Raw genomic sequence first — 19,604 nt, forward strand, 5'->3', positions numbered from 1 at the left:
CTCTTCACTATTTATGACACCACCAATTTTCATGTCATCTGTAAACTTACTGATCATACCTCCTATATTCACCTCTAAATCATTAATGTACACTACAAACAGCAAGGGTCCCAGCACCGATCCCTGTGGTACACCACTGGTCACAGCCTTCCACTCACAAAAACAACCCTCGACCATCACCCTCTGCCTCCTGCTACTAAACCAATTTTGGATCCAATTTGCCAAATTGCCCTGGATCCCATGGGCTCTTACCGTCTTAACCAATCTCCCATGCGGGACCTTATCAAAAGCCTTACTGAAGTCCATGTAGACAACATCAACTGCTTTACCCTCATCTACACATCTAGTCTCCGCCTCAAAATTCAATCAAGTTTGTTTGCCACGATCACCCCCTGACAAAGCCATGCTGACGATCCCTGATTAATCCCTGCCTCTCTAAGTGGAGATTAATCCTGTCCCTCAGAACTTTTTCCAATAGTTTCTCTACCACTGATGTTAGACTCACTGGCCTGTAATTACCTGGTTTATCCCTGCTACCCTTCTTGAATAATGATACCACATTCGCTGTCCTCCAATCCTCTGGTACTTTGCTGTGGCCAGAGAGGATTTGAAAATTTGTGTCAGAGCCCCTGCTATCTCCTCCCTTGCCTCACATAACAGCCTGGGATACATCTCATCTGGGCCTGGGGATTTATCCACTTTTAAGCCCACTAAAATGGCTAATACTTGCTCCCTTTCAATGCTAATTTGTTCAAGTATATCACAATCCCCCTCCCTGATCTCTACACCTACATCATCCTTCTCTATAATGAACACAGATGTCAAGTAATCATTTAAAACCTCACCTATGTCCTCTGGCTCTTGCCACTTTGGTCCCTAATGGGCCCTACTCTTTCCCTGGTTATCCTCTTGCCCTTAATATACTTATAAAACGCCTTAGGATTTTCCTTTATCTTGCTTGCCAGTGTTTTTTCATGTCCCCTCTTCGCTCTCCTAATTACTTTTTTAAGTACCCCCCTACACTTTCGATACTCCTCTAGTGCCTCCACTGTTTTCAGCACTCTGAATCTGCCATCAGCCTCCTTTTGTCTCCTGATCCAATCCTCTATATCCCTTGACATCCAGGGTTCCGTGGATTTGTTGGTCCTACCCTTCACCTTTATGGGAACATGTTGGCCCTGAACTCTCACTATTTCCTTTTTGAATGACTCCCACTGGTCTGATGTAGACTTTCCTACAAGTAGCTGCTCCCAGTCCACTTCGGCCAGATCCTGTTTTATCATATTGAAATCACCTTCCCCCAAATTCAGTACCTTTATTTCTGGTCCCTCTTTGTCCTTTTCCTTAACTACCTTAAATCTTATAGAGTTATGGTCACTATCCCCGAAATGCTCACCCACAGACACTTCTACCACTTGTCCGGCTTCATTCCCCACGATTAGGTCCAGTACCGCCCCTTCTCTTGTAGAACTTTCGATGTGCTGGCTCAAAAAGCTCTCCTGTATGCACTTGAAGAATTCTGCCATCTTTAAGCCTTTTGCACTAAGGCTATCTCAGATGATATTGGGGAAGCTGAAATCCCCTAATATTATTACCCTATTATTTTTTACACCTCTCTGAGATTTGCCTACATATCCGCTCCTCTATCTCTCCCTGACTGTTTGGCGGCCTGTAGTACACTCCGAGCCAAGTGATTGCCCCCTTTTTGTTTTAAAGTTCTACCCATATGGCCTCATTTGTGGAACCTTCTAAGATATTATCCCTCCTTACTGCACTAATTGACTCCTTGATCATCAGTGCAATGCCACCTCCTATTACATTGTTGGGTATATAATGCAGGTCACCAAATAGTGGGAAGAAGATAGAGTATAAAATTTGCAGGCAAATTGCAGAATGATGCCAGAACTATAGAGTTGTGATAATGGGCGGACTTCAATTATTCTAATATAGACTGGAAAAATAACAGTTTAACAGGCAAAGAGGAGAAGTAATCCTGAAATGTGTACAAGAGAACAACTTTGATCAGTTATGTTTCCAGCTCAATGAGGAAGGAAGCAGTGTTGGACCTAGTTCCGGGGAATGAAGTAGGGCAAGTGGAGAATGTTTCAGTGGGGAAGCATTTGGGAAAGTGGTCATAATATCATTAGATTGAAAGTAGTTCTGGAAAAGGACAAGGAAAAATCAAATGTGAAAATACTTAAATGGAGGAGGGAAAATTTCAGTGAATTATAAAGGGATCAGGCCCAGGTGGATTGGAATCAGGTAAAACAGGAAATAAGCAATAGGAGGCCTTCAAAGAGGAGCTAGATCAGGTACAGACTAGACACATTCCCACAAGGGAAAGGAAAAGGAGCCAAAGCTAAAACTCACTGGATGACTAAAGATATAGAGATTGAAATCATAGAATGGTTACAGCAAAGAAGGAGGTGATTCAATCTATCATGTCTGTGTCAGCTCTCAGCAAGAGCAACTCAACCAGTCCCATTCCCCCGCCTTTTCCCCATAGCCCTGCAAACTTTTCCTCTTCAGATAATTATCCAAATTCCTTTTGAAAGCCAAGATTGAATCTGCCTCCACCACACTTTCAGGTAGTGCATTCCAGATCCTGGCTGTGTATAAAGGTTTTTCCTCATGTCGTATTTGGCTCTTCTAGCATTCACTTTAAATTGGTGTCCTCTGGTTCTCAGTTTCTCTCCATCTACTTTGTCTGCCCTCATGATTTTGAACACTTCTATCAAATCTCCTCTCAACTTACTTTTCGCTAAGGACAACAACCCCAGTTTTTCCAGTATATCCACATAAATTAAGTTCCTTATCCCTGGAACCATTCTTCTAAATCTTTTCTGCACCCTCTCTAATGCCTTCACTTCCTTCTAAAATGTGGTGCCCAGAATTGGACACAATATTCCAATTGAGGCCGTACCGGTGTTTTATAAAGGTTTACCTTAGCTTCCTTGCTTTTGTACTCTACGCCCCTATTTATAAAGCCCAGGATCCCAGATGCCTTTTTCAACCTGCCCTGCCACCTTCAATGATTTGTGCACATGAACCCCCAGTCCCTCTGCTCCTGAACCCCCTTTTAGATTGTAATACTATATTTTATATTACCTCCCCTCGATCTTTCAACCAAAATGTAGCACTTCACACTTCTCTACATTAAATTTCATCTGTCATGTGTCCGTCTATTCTATCAGCCTGTCCGTGTCCTCTTGAAGTTTATCTCTATCCTCCTTACAATTCACAATACTTCCAAGTTTTGTATCATCTGCAAATTTTGAAATTGTGCCCTGCACACCCAAGACCAAGTCATCGATATAGAGTAAGAAAAGTGGAAGTCCTCGTACCGACCCCTGGGAAACCCCACTGTGTACCTTCCTCCAGTCCGAGAAACAACCCTTCGCCACTCAGCCAACTTTGTATCCATGCTGGAACTGTCCCTTTGACTCCCTGTGCTTTAATTTTACTGACAAGCCTGTTATGTGACACTTTATCAAACGCTTTTTGGAAGTCCAAAATGAAATAGAAAAAGGAAGATTATCGTAAATCTCAAGTTCATAATTCATTAGAGAAACAATACAAAAAGTATAGAGGAGAACTGAAATAGGAAATGAGGCAAAGGGAGTGTATGAGAATAGGTTGGTGGCTAACATAAAGGGGAACCCAAAAGTTTTTTGATAAACATATAAATAGTAACAGGTTAGTCAAACAAAGGGCAGAAAGAAAGAAAAGACTTGCATTTAGATAGCACCTTTCTTTTCTTTCTTTTGGGCCTCCTTATCTCGAGAGACAATGGATACGCGCCTGGAGGTGGTCAGTGGTTTGTGAAGCAGCGCCTGGAGTGGCTATAAAGGCCAATTCTGGAGTGACAGGCTCTTCCACAGGTGCTGCAGAGAAATTTGTTTGTTGGGGCTGTTGCACAGTTGGCTCTCCCCTTGCGCCTCTGTCTTTTTTCCTGCCAACTACTAAGTCTCTTCGACTCGCCACAATTTAGCCCTGTCTTTATGGCTGCCCGCCAGCTCTGGCGAATGCTGGCAACTGACTCCCACGACTTGTGATCAATGTCACACGATTTCATGTCGCGTTTGCAGACGTCTTTATAACGGAGACATGGACGGCCGGTGGGTCTGATACCAGTGGCGAGCTCGCTGTACAATGTGTCTTTGGGGATCCTGCCATCTTCCATGCGGCTCACATGGCCAAGCCATCTCAAGCGCCGCTGACTCAGTAGTGTGTATAAGCTGGGGATGTTGGCCGCTTCAAGGACTTCTGTGTTGGAGATATAGTCCTGCCACCTGATGCCAAGTATTCTCCGAAGGCAGCGAAGATGGAATGAATTGAGACGTCGCTCTTGGCTGGCATACGTTGTCCAGGCCTCGCTGCCGTAGAGCAAGGTACTGAGGACACAGGCCTGATACACTCGGACTTTTGTGTTCCGTGTCAGTGCGCCATTTTCCCACACTCTCTTGGCCAGTCTGAACATAGCAGTGGAAGCCTTACCCATGCGCTTGTTGATTTCTGCATCTAGAGACAGGTTACTGGTGATAGTTGAGCCTAGGTAGGTGAACTCTTGAACCACTTCCAGAGCGTGGTCGCCAATATTGATGGATGGAGCATTTCTGACATCCTGCCCCATGATGTTCGTTTTCTTGAGGCTGATGGTTAGGCCAAATTCATTGCAGGCAGACGCAAACCTGTCGATGAGACTCTGCAGGCATTCTTCAGTGTGAGATGTTAAAGCAGCATCGTCAGCAAAGAGGAGTTCTCTGATGAGGACTTTCTGTACTTTGGACTTCGCTCTTAGACGGGCAAGGTTGAACAACCTGCCCCCTGATCTTGTGTGGAGGAATATTCCTTCTTCAGAGGATTTGAACGCATGTGAAAGCAGCAGGGAGAAGAAAATCCCAAAAAGTGTGGGTGCGAGAACACAGCCCTGTTTCACACCACTCAGGATAGGAAAGGGCTCTGATGAGGAGCCACCATGTTGAATTGTGCCTTTCATATTGTCATGGAATGAGGTGATGATACTTAGTAGCTTTGGTGGACATCCGATCTTTTCTAGTAGTCTGAAGAGACCACGTCTGCTGACGAGGTCAAAGGCTTTGGTGAGATCAATGAAAGCAATGTAGAGGGGCATCTGTTGTTCACGGCATTTCTCCTGTATCTGACGAAGGGAGAACAGCATGTCAATAGTCGATCTCTCTGCACGAAAGCCACACTGTGCCTCAGGGTAGACGCGCTCGGCCAGCTTCTGGAGCCTGTTCAGAGCGACTCGAGCAAAGACTTTCCCCACTATGCTGAGCAGGGAGATTCCACGGTAGTTGTTGCAGTCACCGCGGTCACCTTTGTTTTTATAGAGGGTGATGATGTTGGCATCGCGCATGTCCTGGGGTACTGCTCCCTCGTCCCAGCACAGGCATAGCAGTTCATGTAGTGCTGAGAGTATAGCAGGCTTGGCACTCTTGATTATTTCAGGGGTAATGCTGTCCTTCCCAGGGGCTTTTCCGCTGGCTAGGGAATCAATGGCATCACTGAGTTCCGATTTGGTTGGCTGTATGTCCAGCTCATCCATGACTGGTAGAGGCTGGGCTGCATTGAGGGCAGTCTCAGTGACAGCATTCTCCCTGGAGTACAGTTCTAGGTAGTGCTCAACCCAGCGGTCCATCTGTTTGCGTTGGTCAGTGATTATGTCCCCCGATTTAGATTTGAGGGGGGTGATCTTCTTGATGGTTGGCCCAAGAGCTCTCTTCATGCCATCATACATTCCTCTGATGTTTCCGGTGTCTGAGGCCAGCTGAATATGACTGCATAGGTGTTGCCAGTAGTCGTTTGCGCAACGCCTAGCTGTTCTTTGTGCAGTACTTCTGGCTGCTTTAAGTGCTGCGGATGTTAAATCGCTGGGGGCTTTCTTGTAGTTCAAAAGTGCAATGCGCTTAGCGGCTATGACAGGTTCCAGCTCTTCATTATGAGATTGAAACCAGTCTGCATTTCTCTTCGCACTTTTGCCGTAGGTGGTCAAAGCTGACTCATAGATGGCGTCTCTGATGTGGGCCCACTTGGTCTCAGCATCCCCTGTGGGAGTGTTTTGAAGGGCTGTTACAAGTGAATTTAGAAATTTTTGTAACAGCTGTGGGTGAGAAATTCTGCTCGTGTTGATGCGCGGGTGGCCCTTCTGCTTGGAATGATGCAACTTCTTTGGTCTGAGTCTAACCTTGCTGCACACCAGGGAGTGGTCGGTGTCGCAGTCCGCACTGTGGAAGCTGCGTGTGATTTGAACACTGTTTAAGGCGGCTCGCCTTGTGACAATGAGGTCTAGCTGGTGCCAACGACGTGATCTTGGGTGCCTCCATGAAACCTGGTGACAGGGTTTAGTGTGAAAGAACGAGTTGGTGATGCAGAGGTTATGATAGGTACACAACTCAAGCAGTCTCTGCCCGTTCTCATTCATCCTTCCAACGCCATAGCGCCCAAGGCAGGAGGGCCATGAGTCATGGTCGGCCCCAACCCTGGCATTAAAGTCCCCCAGCAGGAATAGGTGTTCGGTGTTGGGGATGCTGCTAATGATGTTATGGAGTTGTTCATAGAACTGGTCTTTAGCTTCAGGTGCGGAACAGAGTGTTGGAGCATAGATGCTGAGTAGGTGTACTGGACCAGAGGTGGTGAGCAGTCGGATGGACAGTATGCGTTCCGAGCCATTTGAGGGAGGCTCTATCATGCTGAGCAAGGAGTTTCTGATGGCGAAGCCCACTCCATGCTGTCTTGGTTCTTCAGGATCCCTGCCCTGCCAGAAGAAGGTGTAGTCTTGCTCTGCTAGAGAGCCACTCGCGGGGAGGCGAGTCTCCTGAAGTGCTGCAATGTCCACATTGAGTCTACTGAGCTCGTTGTTAATGATGGCGGTCTTCCGAGAATCGTTGATTTGTGTAAGGTCTTCCGACAGGCCAGGACACATAGTTCTGACGTTCCAGCTTGCAAAGCGAAGGGCTGGTACCTTCTTTCCTTTTTTCATGTTGTTTGGTGCGGTGTATCAGTCCACCTTTCGGGCAATGACCCTGAGCTCCAAGCACCCATTGAAGCAGGCAGACTGTGGCGGGACAGAACCTTATTGACCGGGGGCTGCCCGGTTTGAGGCGGGCGGTAGCTGTCCAGTGAGGTGCAATGACCTCTCCCACCGACAAAGGCAACCCGTGGCGCCCAGTTTCTACGCCAATTTATCTGGACTTATAACCCGTAACTGCTGCCTTCCGTGTTGTTTCAGTCGCTGTGAGGCAACTATGGAGTGACCTCTCCATGGCGCATGCCTGGGCAAATTTATGGAGGTTGAGAGTTGCCCAGTCGTCAAAACCCCCCTCTCGGCCTTTCTGGTGGGGTCCAAAGGAGTGCAGGACACGACGTTTGGCACCAGTATGGCTGCAGGAACTGCCGGAAACATGCCAAAGGTGACACATGACCGCCTACGGGGTTCCGCTCCGGATTTTCTGTTAGGGTTTACTCCCTTAGCCTTGGTCTCTCCCGAGACGCCCACAAGGCAGTGGGGTTGTTGGGGCCCCTACACAGGTGTAGGATGGTGCCGGTGGGAGGAGGGGATGCAAGGGGGAGGGGTAGAGGGAGGGGGTGGGGGGGGGTGCAGGGGAAGGGGGTGCGGGGTGAAGATGGTGCGAGGGGGGGGCGGGCTGGGACGGGGTTGTGAGGGGGTGAGCTGAGAGGGTGGAGCAGGGAAGGGGACGGGGGTGGGGGGGGGGGGGTGGAAGGGGGGTAAAGGGGGGGGGAGGGGGGGTGGAATCTGGTGCAGGTAATAAGCCATTTCCTCAGTGCCCACCATCGACGTCCGGAAAGCTCATCCACGTCCTTCGGGAGGTGAAGCATCATTTGGCAGACTTAGAGGTGATTACATTTGTTAAGGGTTTTTTTTTTGCAGTGGTTTAAATAAAGGCATGCAGCATTGCCGACAGTGCGCTGCAGATGCTCTCCGAGCCATCTCCCGCGGGCGCTTTGAAGTTGCGGCCGGGGGGGCCGTTCGTGGATGTTTTGGGTGTTCGGGGCACCTTTTCACAGGACTTCTCTCGGGTCCCGCAGCTCCTTCTTCACCTCAATGGACTTACCGCATGCCGTGGCTGCAGACACTCTGGACTGTGAAGACAGCAGGATCGGAGATTAAAGTATCGGCAGCTGTTCTCGTCAGTTTCATCCGGATCAATTTCATTGAGAAAACAAAGAGCAGGTGTGGCTGGGGGAGGGCAGTGGGCCCAGGTAACATACACTAAACTAACTGTTAACTTTTAGATAGGGCTAAAATGAACTGATTTAAAGAGCCAGGGGAATTTAAACAGTTTAAGAGGGCAGATTGGGGGAGAAAACGTTAGGGATGGGAGCAGATGGCCATGGATAGAGGTGAACAGCAAGGGAGCTTCCTAGGGAGCTTCCAGCCCAGGAGCCATCTTGAAAGCCTTAAAAAAGAAAAGACTTGCATTTAGATAGCACCTTTCACAACCACAGAATGTCCCAAAGCACCTTTCAGCCAATGAAGCACTTTAGAAGTGTAGTCACTATTGTAATGTAGGAAATATGGCAGCCAGTTTGTGCACAGCAAGGTCCCACAAACAGCAATGTGATAATTACCAAATAACTTGTTTTTGTGACATTGATTGAAGGACAAATATTGGCTGAGGTATCAGGGATAACTCCCCTGTTCTTCGTCGAAATAATACCATCAGATCCTTTAAGTCCACCCGAGAGACCAGATGGGGCCTCAGTTTGACATTGCATCTGAAAGACGGCATCCCCAACAGTGTATCATTCCCTCAGTACTAGCACTGGAGTGTCAGCCTAGATTTTTGCACTCAAGTTTCTAGAGTGGAACTTGACCCAACAACCTTCGGACTCATAAGCAAGAGCCACAGCTAACTCGGGCTGATTAAGGACCAAATGGGGTAGAAAAATTGGATGTCATAAAATTAGATAATGAGGAGGTGCTTAAAAAGTGGACAACACTCAAGGTAGAAAAGTCACCTGGTCTGGATATGATCAATCATATGTTGCTGAGGGAAGTAAATGTGGAAATTATGGAGACTGGTAACAATCTTCCAGTCCTCCTTAGATATGGAAGTGATGTCAAAGGTTTGGGGAAATGCAAATAACACACCCACGTTCACAAAAGGGGAAAGTGAGAAACCCAGCAACTACAGGCCAATCAGCTTAAAGTCGGTGGTGGGGAAAATTTAAGAGCCCAGTAATCAGGAAAAAAATATTTGGCATGTGGAAACGTATATGGTTAATAACTGAAAGCCAGCACTGATTTGTTAAAGGCAAATTGTGTTTGACTAACTTGATTGATGCAGTAACAGAGAGGGTTGCTGTGTATATGGAGTTTCAATAGGCGTTTGATAAAGTACCATATAATAGATTTGTTAGCAAATGTTAAACCCATGTTAAAGGGACAGGGCCAGTGTGAATACAAAATTGGCTAAGGGACAGAAGGCAAAGAGTAGTAGTGAATGATTGTTTTTCAGACTGAAGGGAAGTGTGCAGTGGTGACTCCCAGGGGTCGATGTTGGGACCACTGCTCTTTCTGATTATATGAATGACCTGGACTTGGGGGGGGTACAGAGTGTAATTTCAAAGTTCGCAGAATACACAAAGCTCAGCAATGTTGTAAACAGTGAATAAGGATAGTACAGACTTCAGGAGAACATAAGCATACTGGTGGAATGGGCAGATACATGGCAGATGAAATTTAATGCAAAGAATTGTGAAGTGATTCATTTAGGTAGGAAGTGTGAGGAAAAGTAATATAAACTAAATGGTACAATTTTCAAAGGAGTGCAGGAACAGAGATCTGGGGGTGTATGTACACAAGCCTTTGAAGGTAACAGGATAATTTGAAAAGACTGTTGAAAAGGCATATGGGATACTTGGCATTATAAACAAAGGCATAGACTACAAAAGCAAGGAAGCTATGATAAACCTTTATAAAACACTGGTTAGGTCCCAGATAGACATGTGGCCTATTCTGGGCACTACACTTTAGACAAGATGTCAAAGCCTTAAAGAGGGTGTAGGGGAGATTTACATGAATGGCACCAGAGATGAGAGACTTCAGTTATCGGGAGATACTAGAGAAACTGGGGTTGTTCTCCTTGGAACAGGGAAGCTTGAGAGGAAATTTGTTGGAGATGTTCACATTCATGAAGGGTTTTAATGGAACAAATAAAGAGAAACTGTTTCCAGTAGCAGCTTATAAGAGCTTTTACAAGTATATAAAAAGGAGGAAAGTAGCTAAAGTAAACATTGGTCCCTTAGAGGCAGAGACAGGAGAAATTATCATGAGGAATGAGGAAATGGTAGAGACGATGAACAAATATTTTGGTCCGGATTTTCAAAGCGGGGTCAGAACCCAACATCCTGATGCAGTCCGGGTCCCACGTTTCAGCTATGTCGCTCTCGCAACACGATCTTTGAACGTTAATACCTCAATTATGCAGGAGGTGAGCTCAGCGCCCAACTAGAGGCATTGAGCGCCTCCAGGTGGCGGGAGCTACCTACCTGGCACCAGCAGCAAAGGCAGGAGGCAGCCATGTTGGGGGCTGCTGCTGCCTTGCCAAGGAGAGCAGGCCGCTGCCTTGCCAAGGAGAGCAGCCAGCTCATGAAAAGGCCAGGACGAAAAAGACAGCGGAAAATAGCCATGGATATCAAGTGGAGGTACAGTGCTCAACCTGGTGCTACTTGGCCCCTCAAATTTCATTTCAATGAATATAGAAACAAACCTTCTTCTGCCCCATGGTGATCCCAACAGCTGTGCACTAACATGCACCAGGCTAGTCAGAATCACCGTAATCAGATTTTTAAATTGCCTTTCGGAACGCCCCAGCCCCTTAACAAGCTTCGAAAGGAACTTAATGGGCCGTTACTTGGCAGCGTGCATGTTCCCCATTCCCCATTCCCTCAACCCCATCGGCATTTGAAAATTTAATACTGTCCTGGAAGCTTTGGGATCCTGAGAGAACCTCCAGGACTGCAATTTTCAAATGGCGCTTGCACTGGGTCCCAGCCCCATGGTCCTTTGAAAACCCAAACCTTTGCGTCTGACTTCATTGTAGAAGACACAAATTACATACCAGAAACAGAGGGTAATAAGTGTGAGGAATTTAAGATAATTTATCAGCAGAGAAAAAATATCAGAGAAACTTAAAAGACTAAAAGCCAACAAGTCCCCAGGACCTTATGGTCTACATCCTAGGGTTCTAAAAGAGTTAGCTGCAGAAATAGTGGATGTATCTGTTCTGATTTTCCAAAATTCCCTGGATTCAACAACAGTCCCAGTGGATTGGAAGTTAGTAAATGTAACACCGCTATTCAAGAAAGGAGGGAGAGAGAAAACAGGGAACTACAGACTATCCGAATTAGGAGCAGAAGTAGGCCATTCGGCCCCCTAGCATGTTCTGCCATTCAATAAGATCATGGCTGATCTGTTTATGTCTCGAATTCCACACTCCCACCTACCCCCAATAACCCTCGATTGCCTTGTCTAACAAGAAACTATCTACCTCCACCTTAAAAATATTCAACGACCCCGCCTCCACCACCTTCTGAGTCAGAGAGTTCCAAAGTCACACAACCCTCAGAGAAAAAAATTCTCCTTATCTCTGTCCTAAAAGGGCGACCCGAATTTTAAAACAGTGTCCCCTAGTTCTGGACTCACAAGAGGAAACATCCTTTCCACATCCACCTTGTCAAGGCCGTTCAGGATCTTATATACTTCAATCAAGTCACCCCTCACTCTTCTAAACTCCAGGCTGTCAAACCTTTCCTCATAAGACAACCCGCTCATACCAGGTATCAATCTAGTAAACCTCCTCTGAACCGCCTCCAGCCTCGTCATCAGGAAAATGCTGGAATCTGTTACGAACATATGAATTAGGAGCAGGAGTAGGCCACTCGGCCTCTCGAGCCTGCTCCGCCATTCAACAAGATCATGGCTGATCTGATTGTAACCTCAACACCACATTCCCACCTACCCCCAATAAACTTTCACCCCCTTGCTTATCAAGAATCTATCCACCTCTGCCTTAAAAATATTCAAAGAATCTGCTTCCACTGCCTTTTGAGGAAGAGAGTTCCAAAGACTCTCAACCCTCTGAGAGAAACAAATTCTCCTCATCTCTGTCTAAAATGGGAGACCCCTTATTTTTAGATTCTCCTACAAGAGGAAACATCCTTTTCACATCCACCTTGTCAACACCTCTCAGAATCTTATATGTTTCAATCAAGTTGCCTCTTACTCTTCTAAACTCCAGCAGATACAAGCCTAGCCAGTCCAACCTTTCCTCATATGACAACCCACCCATTCCAGGTATTAGTCTAGTAAACCTTCTCTGAACTGCTTCCAACGCATTTATTATTAAGGAAGTCTCAACAATGCAAAATCATGGTAGATCAGACAAAGTCAACATGGTTTTATGAAAGGGAAATTATGTTTGACAAATTTATTAAAGTTTTTTGAGGATGTAACTAGTAGGTAGACAAAGGGGAACCAGTAGGTGTAGTATACTTGGATTTCCAAAAGGCATTCTATAAGGTGCCACATACAAGGCTACTACGCAAGATAAGGAGTCATGGAGTTGGGGGTAATAGCATGGAAAGAGGATTGGTCAACAGACAGGAAGCAAAGAGTAGGAATAAATGGTGCATTTTCAAGTTGACAGCCTGTAAATGGTGGAATGCTGCAAGCATCAGTGCTGGATCCTCAGCTATTTACAATCTATATTAATGACTTAGACAAAGAGACCAAGAGTAATGTATCTTAGTTTGCTGACAATGCTGGGAATATAAGCTATGAGGAGGACACAAAGAAGCTGCAAAGAGATATAGACAGGTTTAATGAATGGGCAACAAGGTGGCAGATGGGGTACAATGTGGGGAAGTTTGAGGTTATTCACTTTGGTAGTAAGAATAGAAAAACAATATTTTTTCAAATGCATGAGACTTTTAAATGTTGATGTTGAGAGAGACTTGGTTACATTCGTACAAGGAAAACAAAAATTTAGCACGCAGGTACAGCAAGCAATTGGGAAGGCAATGGCATGTTGGCCTCTATTGCAAGGTGTTTGGAGTACAAGAATAAGGAAGTCTTGCTTAGGTGAGACCACACCTGCAGTACTGTGCACAGTTTTGGTCTCCATATCTAAGGAAGGATATACTTGCCTTGGAAAAGTACAGAGAAGGTTCATTAGGTTGGTTCCTGGGATGAGAGGGTTAACATAGAAACATAGAAAATAGGAGCAGGAGTAGGCCATTTGGCCCTTCGAGCCTGCTCTGCCATTCATTATGATCATGGCTAATCATTCAACTCAGTAACCTGTTCCCGCTTTCCCCCCATATCCTTTGATCCCTTTTGCCCCAAGAGCGACATCTAATTCCTTCTTGAAAACATACAATGTTTTGGCCTCAACTGCTTTCTGTGGTAGCGAATTCCAGAGGCTTCACCACTCTCTGGGTGAAGAAATTTCTCCTCATCTCAGTCCTGAAAGGTTTACCCCGTATCCTTAGACTATGATGAGAGGCTGAGTAAATTGGGCTATACTCTCTGGAGTTTCGAAGAATGGAGGTGATCTCACTGAAAATTACAAGACTCTGAAGACGTTTTACAGGGTAGACACTGAGGTTATTTCCCCTGGCTGGGGAATCTTGAACATGGGGGCACAGCCTCGGGATAAGGGATCAATCATTTGGGACTGAGATGAGGAGAAATTTCTGCATTCAGAGAGTTGTGAATCTTTGAATTGTGTACCCCAGAGGGTTATGGATGTTCCATCGTTGATTATATTCAAGACTGAGATCAATAAATTGCTGATCTCTCAGGGAATCAAGGGATATGGGGAGTGGGCAGGAAAGTGGAGTTGAGATAGATCAGCCATGATCGTATTGAATTGTGGAACAGACTTGAGGGGTCAAATGGTCGACTCCTGCTCTATTTCTAATGTTCTTATGTTCTTAGCAGAAGGGTCAGTAACCAGAGGAATTGTACTGATCTGGAATACACTGCCTGAAAGGCTGGTGGAAGCAGATTCAATAGTAACTTTCAAATGGGAACTGGATAAATACTTGAAGTGGAAAAACTTGTAGGACTATGGTGAAAGAGGAGAGGAGTGTGACTAATTGCATAGCTCTTTCAGAGAGCTGGCATAGGCACATTGGGCCAAATGGCCTCCTTCTGCGCTGTATCATTCTCTGCTTCTGTGATTTGCTGCAGTGACAATCTGGGATTCAAGTTGTCGGAACAGGTGAGACTTTAGACTTCAGTAATAGGAAAGAACTAACAAACAAAATCAATTCAAAGTGGAAGTCAGTTGAAAAAAAGTCTGGAGTTCATTGGAACAGCAGATACTGTACATGTTAAAGAGAAGGAGAAATTCAAGCACATAGAACAAAATAGAATATTGAAAGAAACTGCAACTGCACTGCAGAAGAAACAATGAAGGAGAGCTCATACATGTTTAAACATTTTAAACAGTGCTTTGAATAAAAGCAAAGCTGAGACAGTCCAATTTCTCATGTTTATTTTATTGTGGGCAACATTCTGAAGAAAGGTTTCCATAAAGCACAGCCTGCAGCCTCTTAAATAACAGTGGCTCTTTATTATTTGCTAGTTCTATGTGCTGAAGGAAATGTAATTCCAGCAAATGTATAAAAATCTTTTTTTAAAGCTGGTCAGTTAATACCATCCAAATTATGAAAGTGAAATCTCCCTTTATGCACATCCAAAGTAAGAACATTCATTAAAAGGAAGTTTTTACTAAGCGCCAGATTACTTCAGCTTAGTCAATACTGAGTAGGTGTTGTGTACAAGTAAGGTTATGAACAGTTCCTTTCTTGTTTTTTGTTCCATATCCTGTAAAACTAATGGACTCAACTGCCCAAATACACATTTATGTTCTGGAAGAAACAAGCTTGATCAGTTGTTCCGTTGACTTCTTTACATTCTACCCTTCAGATTCTGTTTAATTTTTTGCCCCATTCTTCTATTTTAGGTTCTCCACCATTGATGTCCCAGCCACTAAGACCCTGTGGCAGTTGGCCACAACCTTGCAACGCAATCCCTATTGCACAAGGCTGAGATTTCAATTCACTATACTAATCACCTTTGTGGCTTCTCTGAGAGCAACTGCCAGTTCTTTATTACTTTTTTAACCTCTATCCATTAAATCCTGACTTGAGACTGTCCAAACTTGTTTTGCATATAACTTGGACAGTCATCAAAGCAACTTTCAACAGACCTGGTTGTGCTATATTCAATTCTAGGCTGGAGAGGTTGAAAGGACAAATGCTGTAACTTACTGTATTATTAGTCATCACCCATAGTGCATTTAATCAAAGTGGTGGCGTCAGTCAGCTCAGTTGGTGCTACTCTCACCTCAAAGACAGAAGACTATGGCTTCAGGCCCTACTCCAGGACTTAATGTTCTGACACTTCAATGGAGTGCCACATTCAGGTGCCATCATTCAAGTGAAATATTCAGGTAGATGTAAAACGTCTATTTGAAGAAAAGCAGAGAGTTGTCCTCTCTCAGCCAACACCATTAAAAACAGATTAACTGGTCATTGATCTAAATTACTGTTTGTGAGGTCTTGCAGTGTATAAAATGGCTGCCAAGTTTGCCTACTGAACAACAGTGGCTGCATTTTTAAAAATTGGTTGTGAATCACTTTGGGATACCATGAAGCTAAGGCAATGTACTATATAAATGTAAGTTCGCCCTCTCTCTAATCCGGTTTAATTTATAATAGAAGCAAGGTAATTTTTTTTTAATACATTCACAGAGTATGGGCATTGCTGGTAAGGCCAGCATTTATTATCTATCCCTAATTGACCTAGAGAAAGCGGTGGTGAGTCACCTTCTTGAAATGCTAGGCCATTTCAGAGGTCAGTTATGAGTCAACCACATGGCTATGAGTCTTGAGGCACATGTAGGCCAGACTGGATAAGGATGGCAGATTTCCTTCCCTAAAGGACAGTAGTGAACCACATGGGGTTTTTGCGACAATCCATAGTTTCGTGGTCACCATTACTGATACTAGGTTTTATTTAATTAATTGAATTTAAATTCTCCAGCTGCTGTGGTGGGATTTGAACCCATGTCTCCAAATCATTAGTTTATAATTTATATGTAATATAAATGAAGGGTTGACATATTTAACATGAATTTGGGATTTCAGGTTTTTGAGACTTTTTCTGTGCTGATATATAATTTAGATATAGTCAAGCAGAAGTTGGGCAGTTTTGATTTTATCTAATCATGCCCTATTTAAAAGCAAGATTTTAATAGCACAAAGCTACATTCAAAGTGATACTGATAACAAAATGGTCATGTGTGTCAAGGACAACAGCAGACAGCCATTGACTTTCCATAGACCTGCAGAGATGGTGCTGTCTTCGGAGATAAGATGCAGTGCATTAACCAGCCTGCAAAGTTTCAAAAAAAACACACAAGATGTCCCAGTTACAGAATATGTAAAACAACATTTCACTACATACCTGAAAGGGCTTGTATTTTGCAAGAGAAGGAATGCATTTATAGGTTTTGGTGTTACAACAGCCAGAGCAGCGCTGTATTTCAACACACGATGGCCACAGAAAGAAGCCCACTGAAGTGGGGTCCACTTTGTACCGAGGTACCTCTACCGAAACTACTCTTGGTTTGCATCCAGCTGGTTTTGGACTAGCATATCCTTTGGTTATGAGAAAAGAAAATGGTACAATTATTGTTTCCACATTGCAATTTCACCTATCTATGTTAAAATCCTAATTCCCACTCCCCAGTGCACCAGTCTATTGAAATCCCATGTGGCAATGGAAATGCTAACCGTTGCTGTTCTTATTTCCTCTAAAGGATGGCCCTGCTACCTCCAAACAAAAATTCCAAGACTGCCTGTTATTCCTGCCTGCTCCAGAGATGGTGCTGTAACATCTCTCAACCTGTTATAACAAACAATGCCATGGACGATTAATATTCCCAGCCTTATAAAACAACAAGTCCTTCAATGAAACCACAGGAGGTCTGCTGTAAAACAAGTTATGTCCTACTCTTATAAAACAAAATAAATGTGTTGAAAGAAATAAAATCACTGAATTTTTTTTGAAATTAAGTTGAATTTTGTACGTTACTTATAGGGGTAGCCAGTGCAAAGACTAAAACCCCAGCAGAAATTTGGGTGCACTCTGCACACAATTTTCCAACAATTAAGTACAATATTTTCCACTCATACAAATTTGAGAACATAAGAAAAGCTTGGTAATTTAACACATCCGTCAAGGAGACCATGCAGCTCACTGGTGACTACAACATACATTTACTTACAAAAGATAAACTTTGCCTCACAATTAGAAATTGTTTTTGAATCTGTTTCTATTAATGATGAACAGCACTTTAACATTTAAAAGAAAAGAATTCCTCAGGTGGTCTATAAGACCTCACACTGTAGCCTCCCTTATGATGCACACTGTATGACCAATTCTGTTGTTCCCTCCTACTCTTACCCTCTTGCCACTCTGGATTTTGAACATTGCATTCAGCTGTTTCTGCTGATGACATGGGCTGACTTTCACTAGATCATTTTGTCCAAACCTGAAATTACCCAATTTGAACAAAAATTGAATCGTCAGGAACACTCCTGATTCAAACAAATTTGGAGCTCTTGCAAGTTTTAGTTTGGGGTGCTCCTCATCCTAACTGTCATTCTCTTTCATGAAAATCATGGCAGTGCTACTTTTAACTGTTAGCATTCTTCTGAGAACAATCTGCACAGGTGCACTGTCAAAACACTGGACCTTATCAATTACATTGTTGAACTCGAAAAATGTAAGGAGCATAACAGCTGTTGAGGAGGGAGCTAGAGGCTCTTGATCTTGCTGACATTTCTAACTGTTTGAGCTGCATTTGTGTGCCTTAGCAGTCAAATGAATTACAGCCCTTTAAATCCATTTGTCCTATTCATTATTCTATCTATAATCAGTACACTGTTTTTAACTCAGTAGGTCATTTTAATAATGTAATATTTTTAACTGGTATCATATTGTAGCTTTGTATTTTAAGACATTAATTTGTCTTAAACTATTTCTCTTTGCAAGTTGAGCCTCAGTCATGTTAACCGGAATAATATTTGTTGATAGCTTGAGTGGATTTTTTTTCCAATCCAATAAACCATAATGCTTTATGGACAGAGTCTTTTGACTCTAACTTTGGTCTTGTTTGTGAAAATAGGAAGACCTTCCGCAGAGATGTATAGGAAATTGGTTATGGCCCATTTTCAGGCACATAATCAACTACCCATATGGATCCACTATAACCAGGAGGCCCAAGGCTTTCTGTAAACCAGACCGTATTTGATAATTTGGGTAAGCTGCTTGGACCTGTCATAACTCCACGTACAGCTTGCACATTTTGCCTGCATGAAAGTCAGGCCACCCAAGGGTAAGTCCAGAACAGAGCTGGGTAGTGCCAACTGGAGGGGAGGGGGTGGGGGGGGGGGGGGGGGGGTGCAGGAGAAGTGGTGGGACAGCAAACATGAATACTGTGGAAGAAAGGGAATACATCTGTTCCTCTAAACTTAAACAAACCTTAGCCTTTGTTGGCAGATGCCTAGAATGCAGTGGCTGCTGAAAAATCCTGAGTGGCACAGACCTGATGCCTGCATTACTCAATGCAGACCAACTTCTGTTAGGGGGGCATAACACCCTTCATTTGCATATGAATGGGACCTAATGCCTCTTTTAGGTGCCTTACAGGAATGCCTGAAAAATAGCTCAACACGAAATTGGGCACAATGACATCCAATGTCTATTCCAGGGAATCATGGTGCCAGCTATGAAAGCCCCTGCAAATTCAATAAATTATTGGAACTTGTTCCAATCAAACAAGTTCTTTATGTAGTTCTGTTCACATCAAGTTTATTCTTAATATTTGGAGCTTCAAAAATGGTGGATCATGCACATTACTGGGGAAATTCAGTTATCCTGCAAAGTGACTGTCACACAGGGTCTGTGAAACAGTTCACAAATCAGCTTGAACAATTGCTTGAAGTATATTTTGATGTTGAGCGCATGTCAACTCCTGATCACATTCGTAGTGGACTAGAGTCCCTAAAAGGTATATAATTTTCTGCATTTCAATTACAAAATAAGATGCTTCCAGCATAACCTAGACAGTGTCCAAGACCTGGGAAGTAGGAGTGATGAATCTGATACCATATAAAACCAGAAGTAGTCATGTAACACATTGTTCTTTTGTGAATGGTGCTACATTGATTTGCAACTTTGTCAACCTCTCTAATCCCACCCTATTCTCCCAAAGATAGAACATACACTGACATCCATATTGCTACACCCACTATCCCATATATGTGTTCTAATCAGAGTAACTTAAAAATTTACATCTCAAAGGATGTCCATTGATGAGGATACAAGGGCTCGTCCTTGCAAGGAGGCAATTCTAAGACAAGCATTTGCTACCATGGGCAACACTCCTGCTAGTAATGAAAAGAAAGCTATTAAATCATAGCCAAGGCCACCGATTTGTGGACAGAATGCAACTGTAAAAGTTCAGTTAGAATCCCCA

At 44.0% G+C, this 19,604-nt stretch overlaps 1 protein-coding gene across 3 annotated transcripts in view; it reads right to left on the minus strand.

Moving 5' to 3' along the window:
• Positions 1 to 19,604, minus strand: part of LOC137384337 (platelet-derived growth factor subunit A-like) — a 136,738-nt gene that overhangs the window by 48,380 nt on the left and 68,754 nt on the right. For all 3 annotated transcript variants that reach the window (XM_068058220.1, XM_068058218.1, XM_068058219.1), the window contains one exon: positions 16,526 to 16,719. In XM_068058220.1, the coding sequence (XP_067914321.1) occupies positions 16,526 to 16,719 (194 nt within the window). The remainder of the gene's footprint in view (positions 1 to 16,525; positions 16,720 to 19,604) is intronic.

Source organism: Heterodontus francisci, chromosome 26 (assembly GCF_036365525.1).
Source record: "Heterodontus francisci isolate sHetFra1 chromosome 26, sHetFra1.hap1, whole genome shotgun sequence".
Classification (NCBI taxonomy): domain Eukaryota; kingdom Metazoa; phylum Chordata; class Chondrichthyes; order Heterodontiformes; family Heterodontidae; genus Heterodontus; species Heterodontus francisci.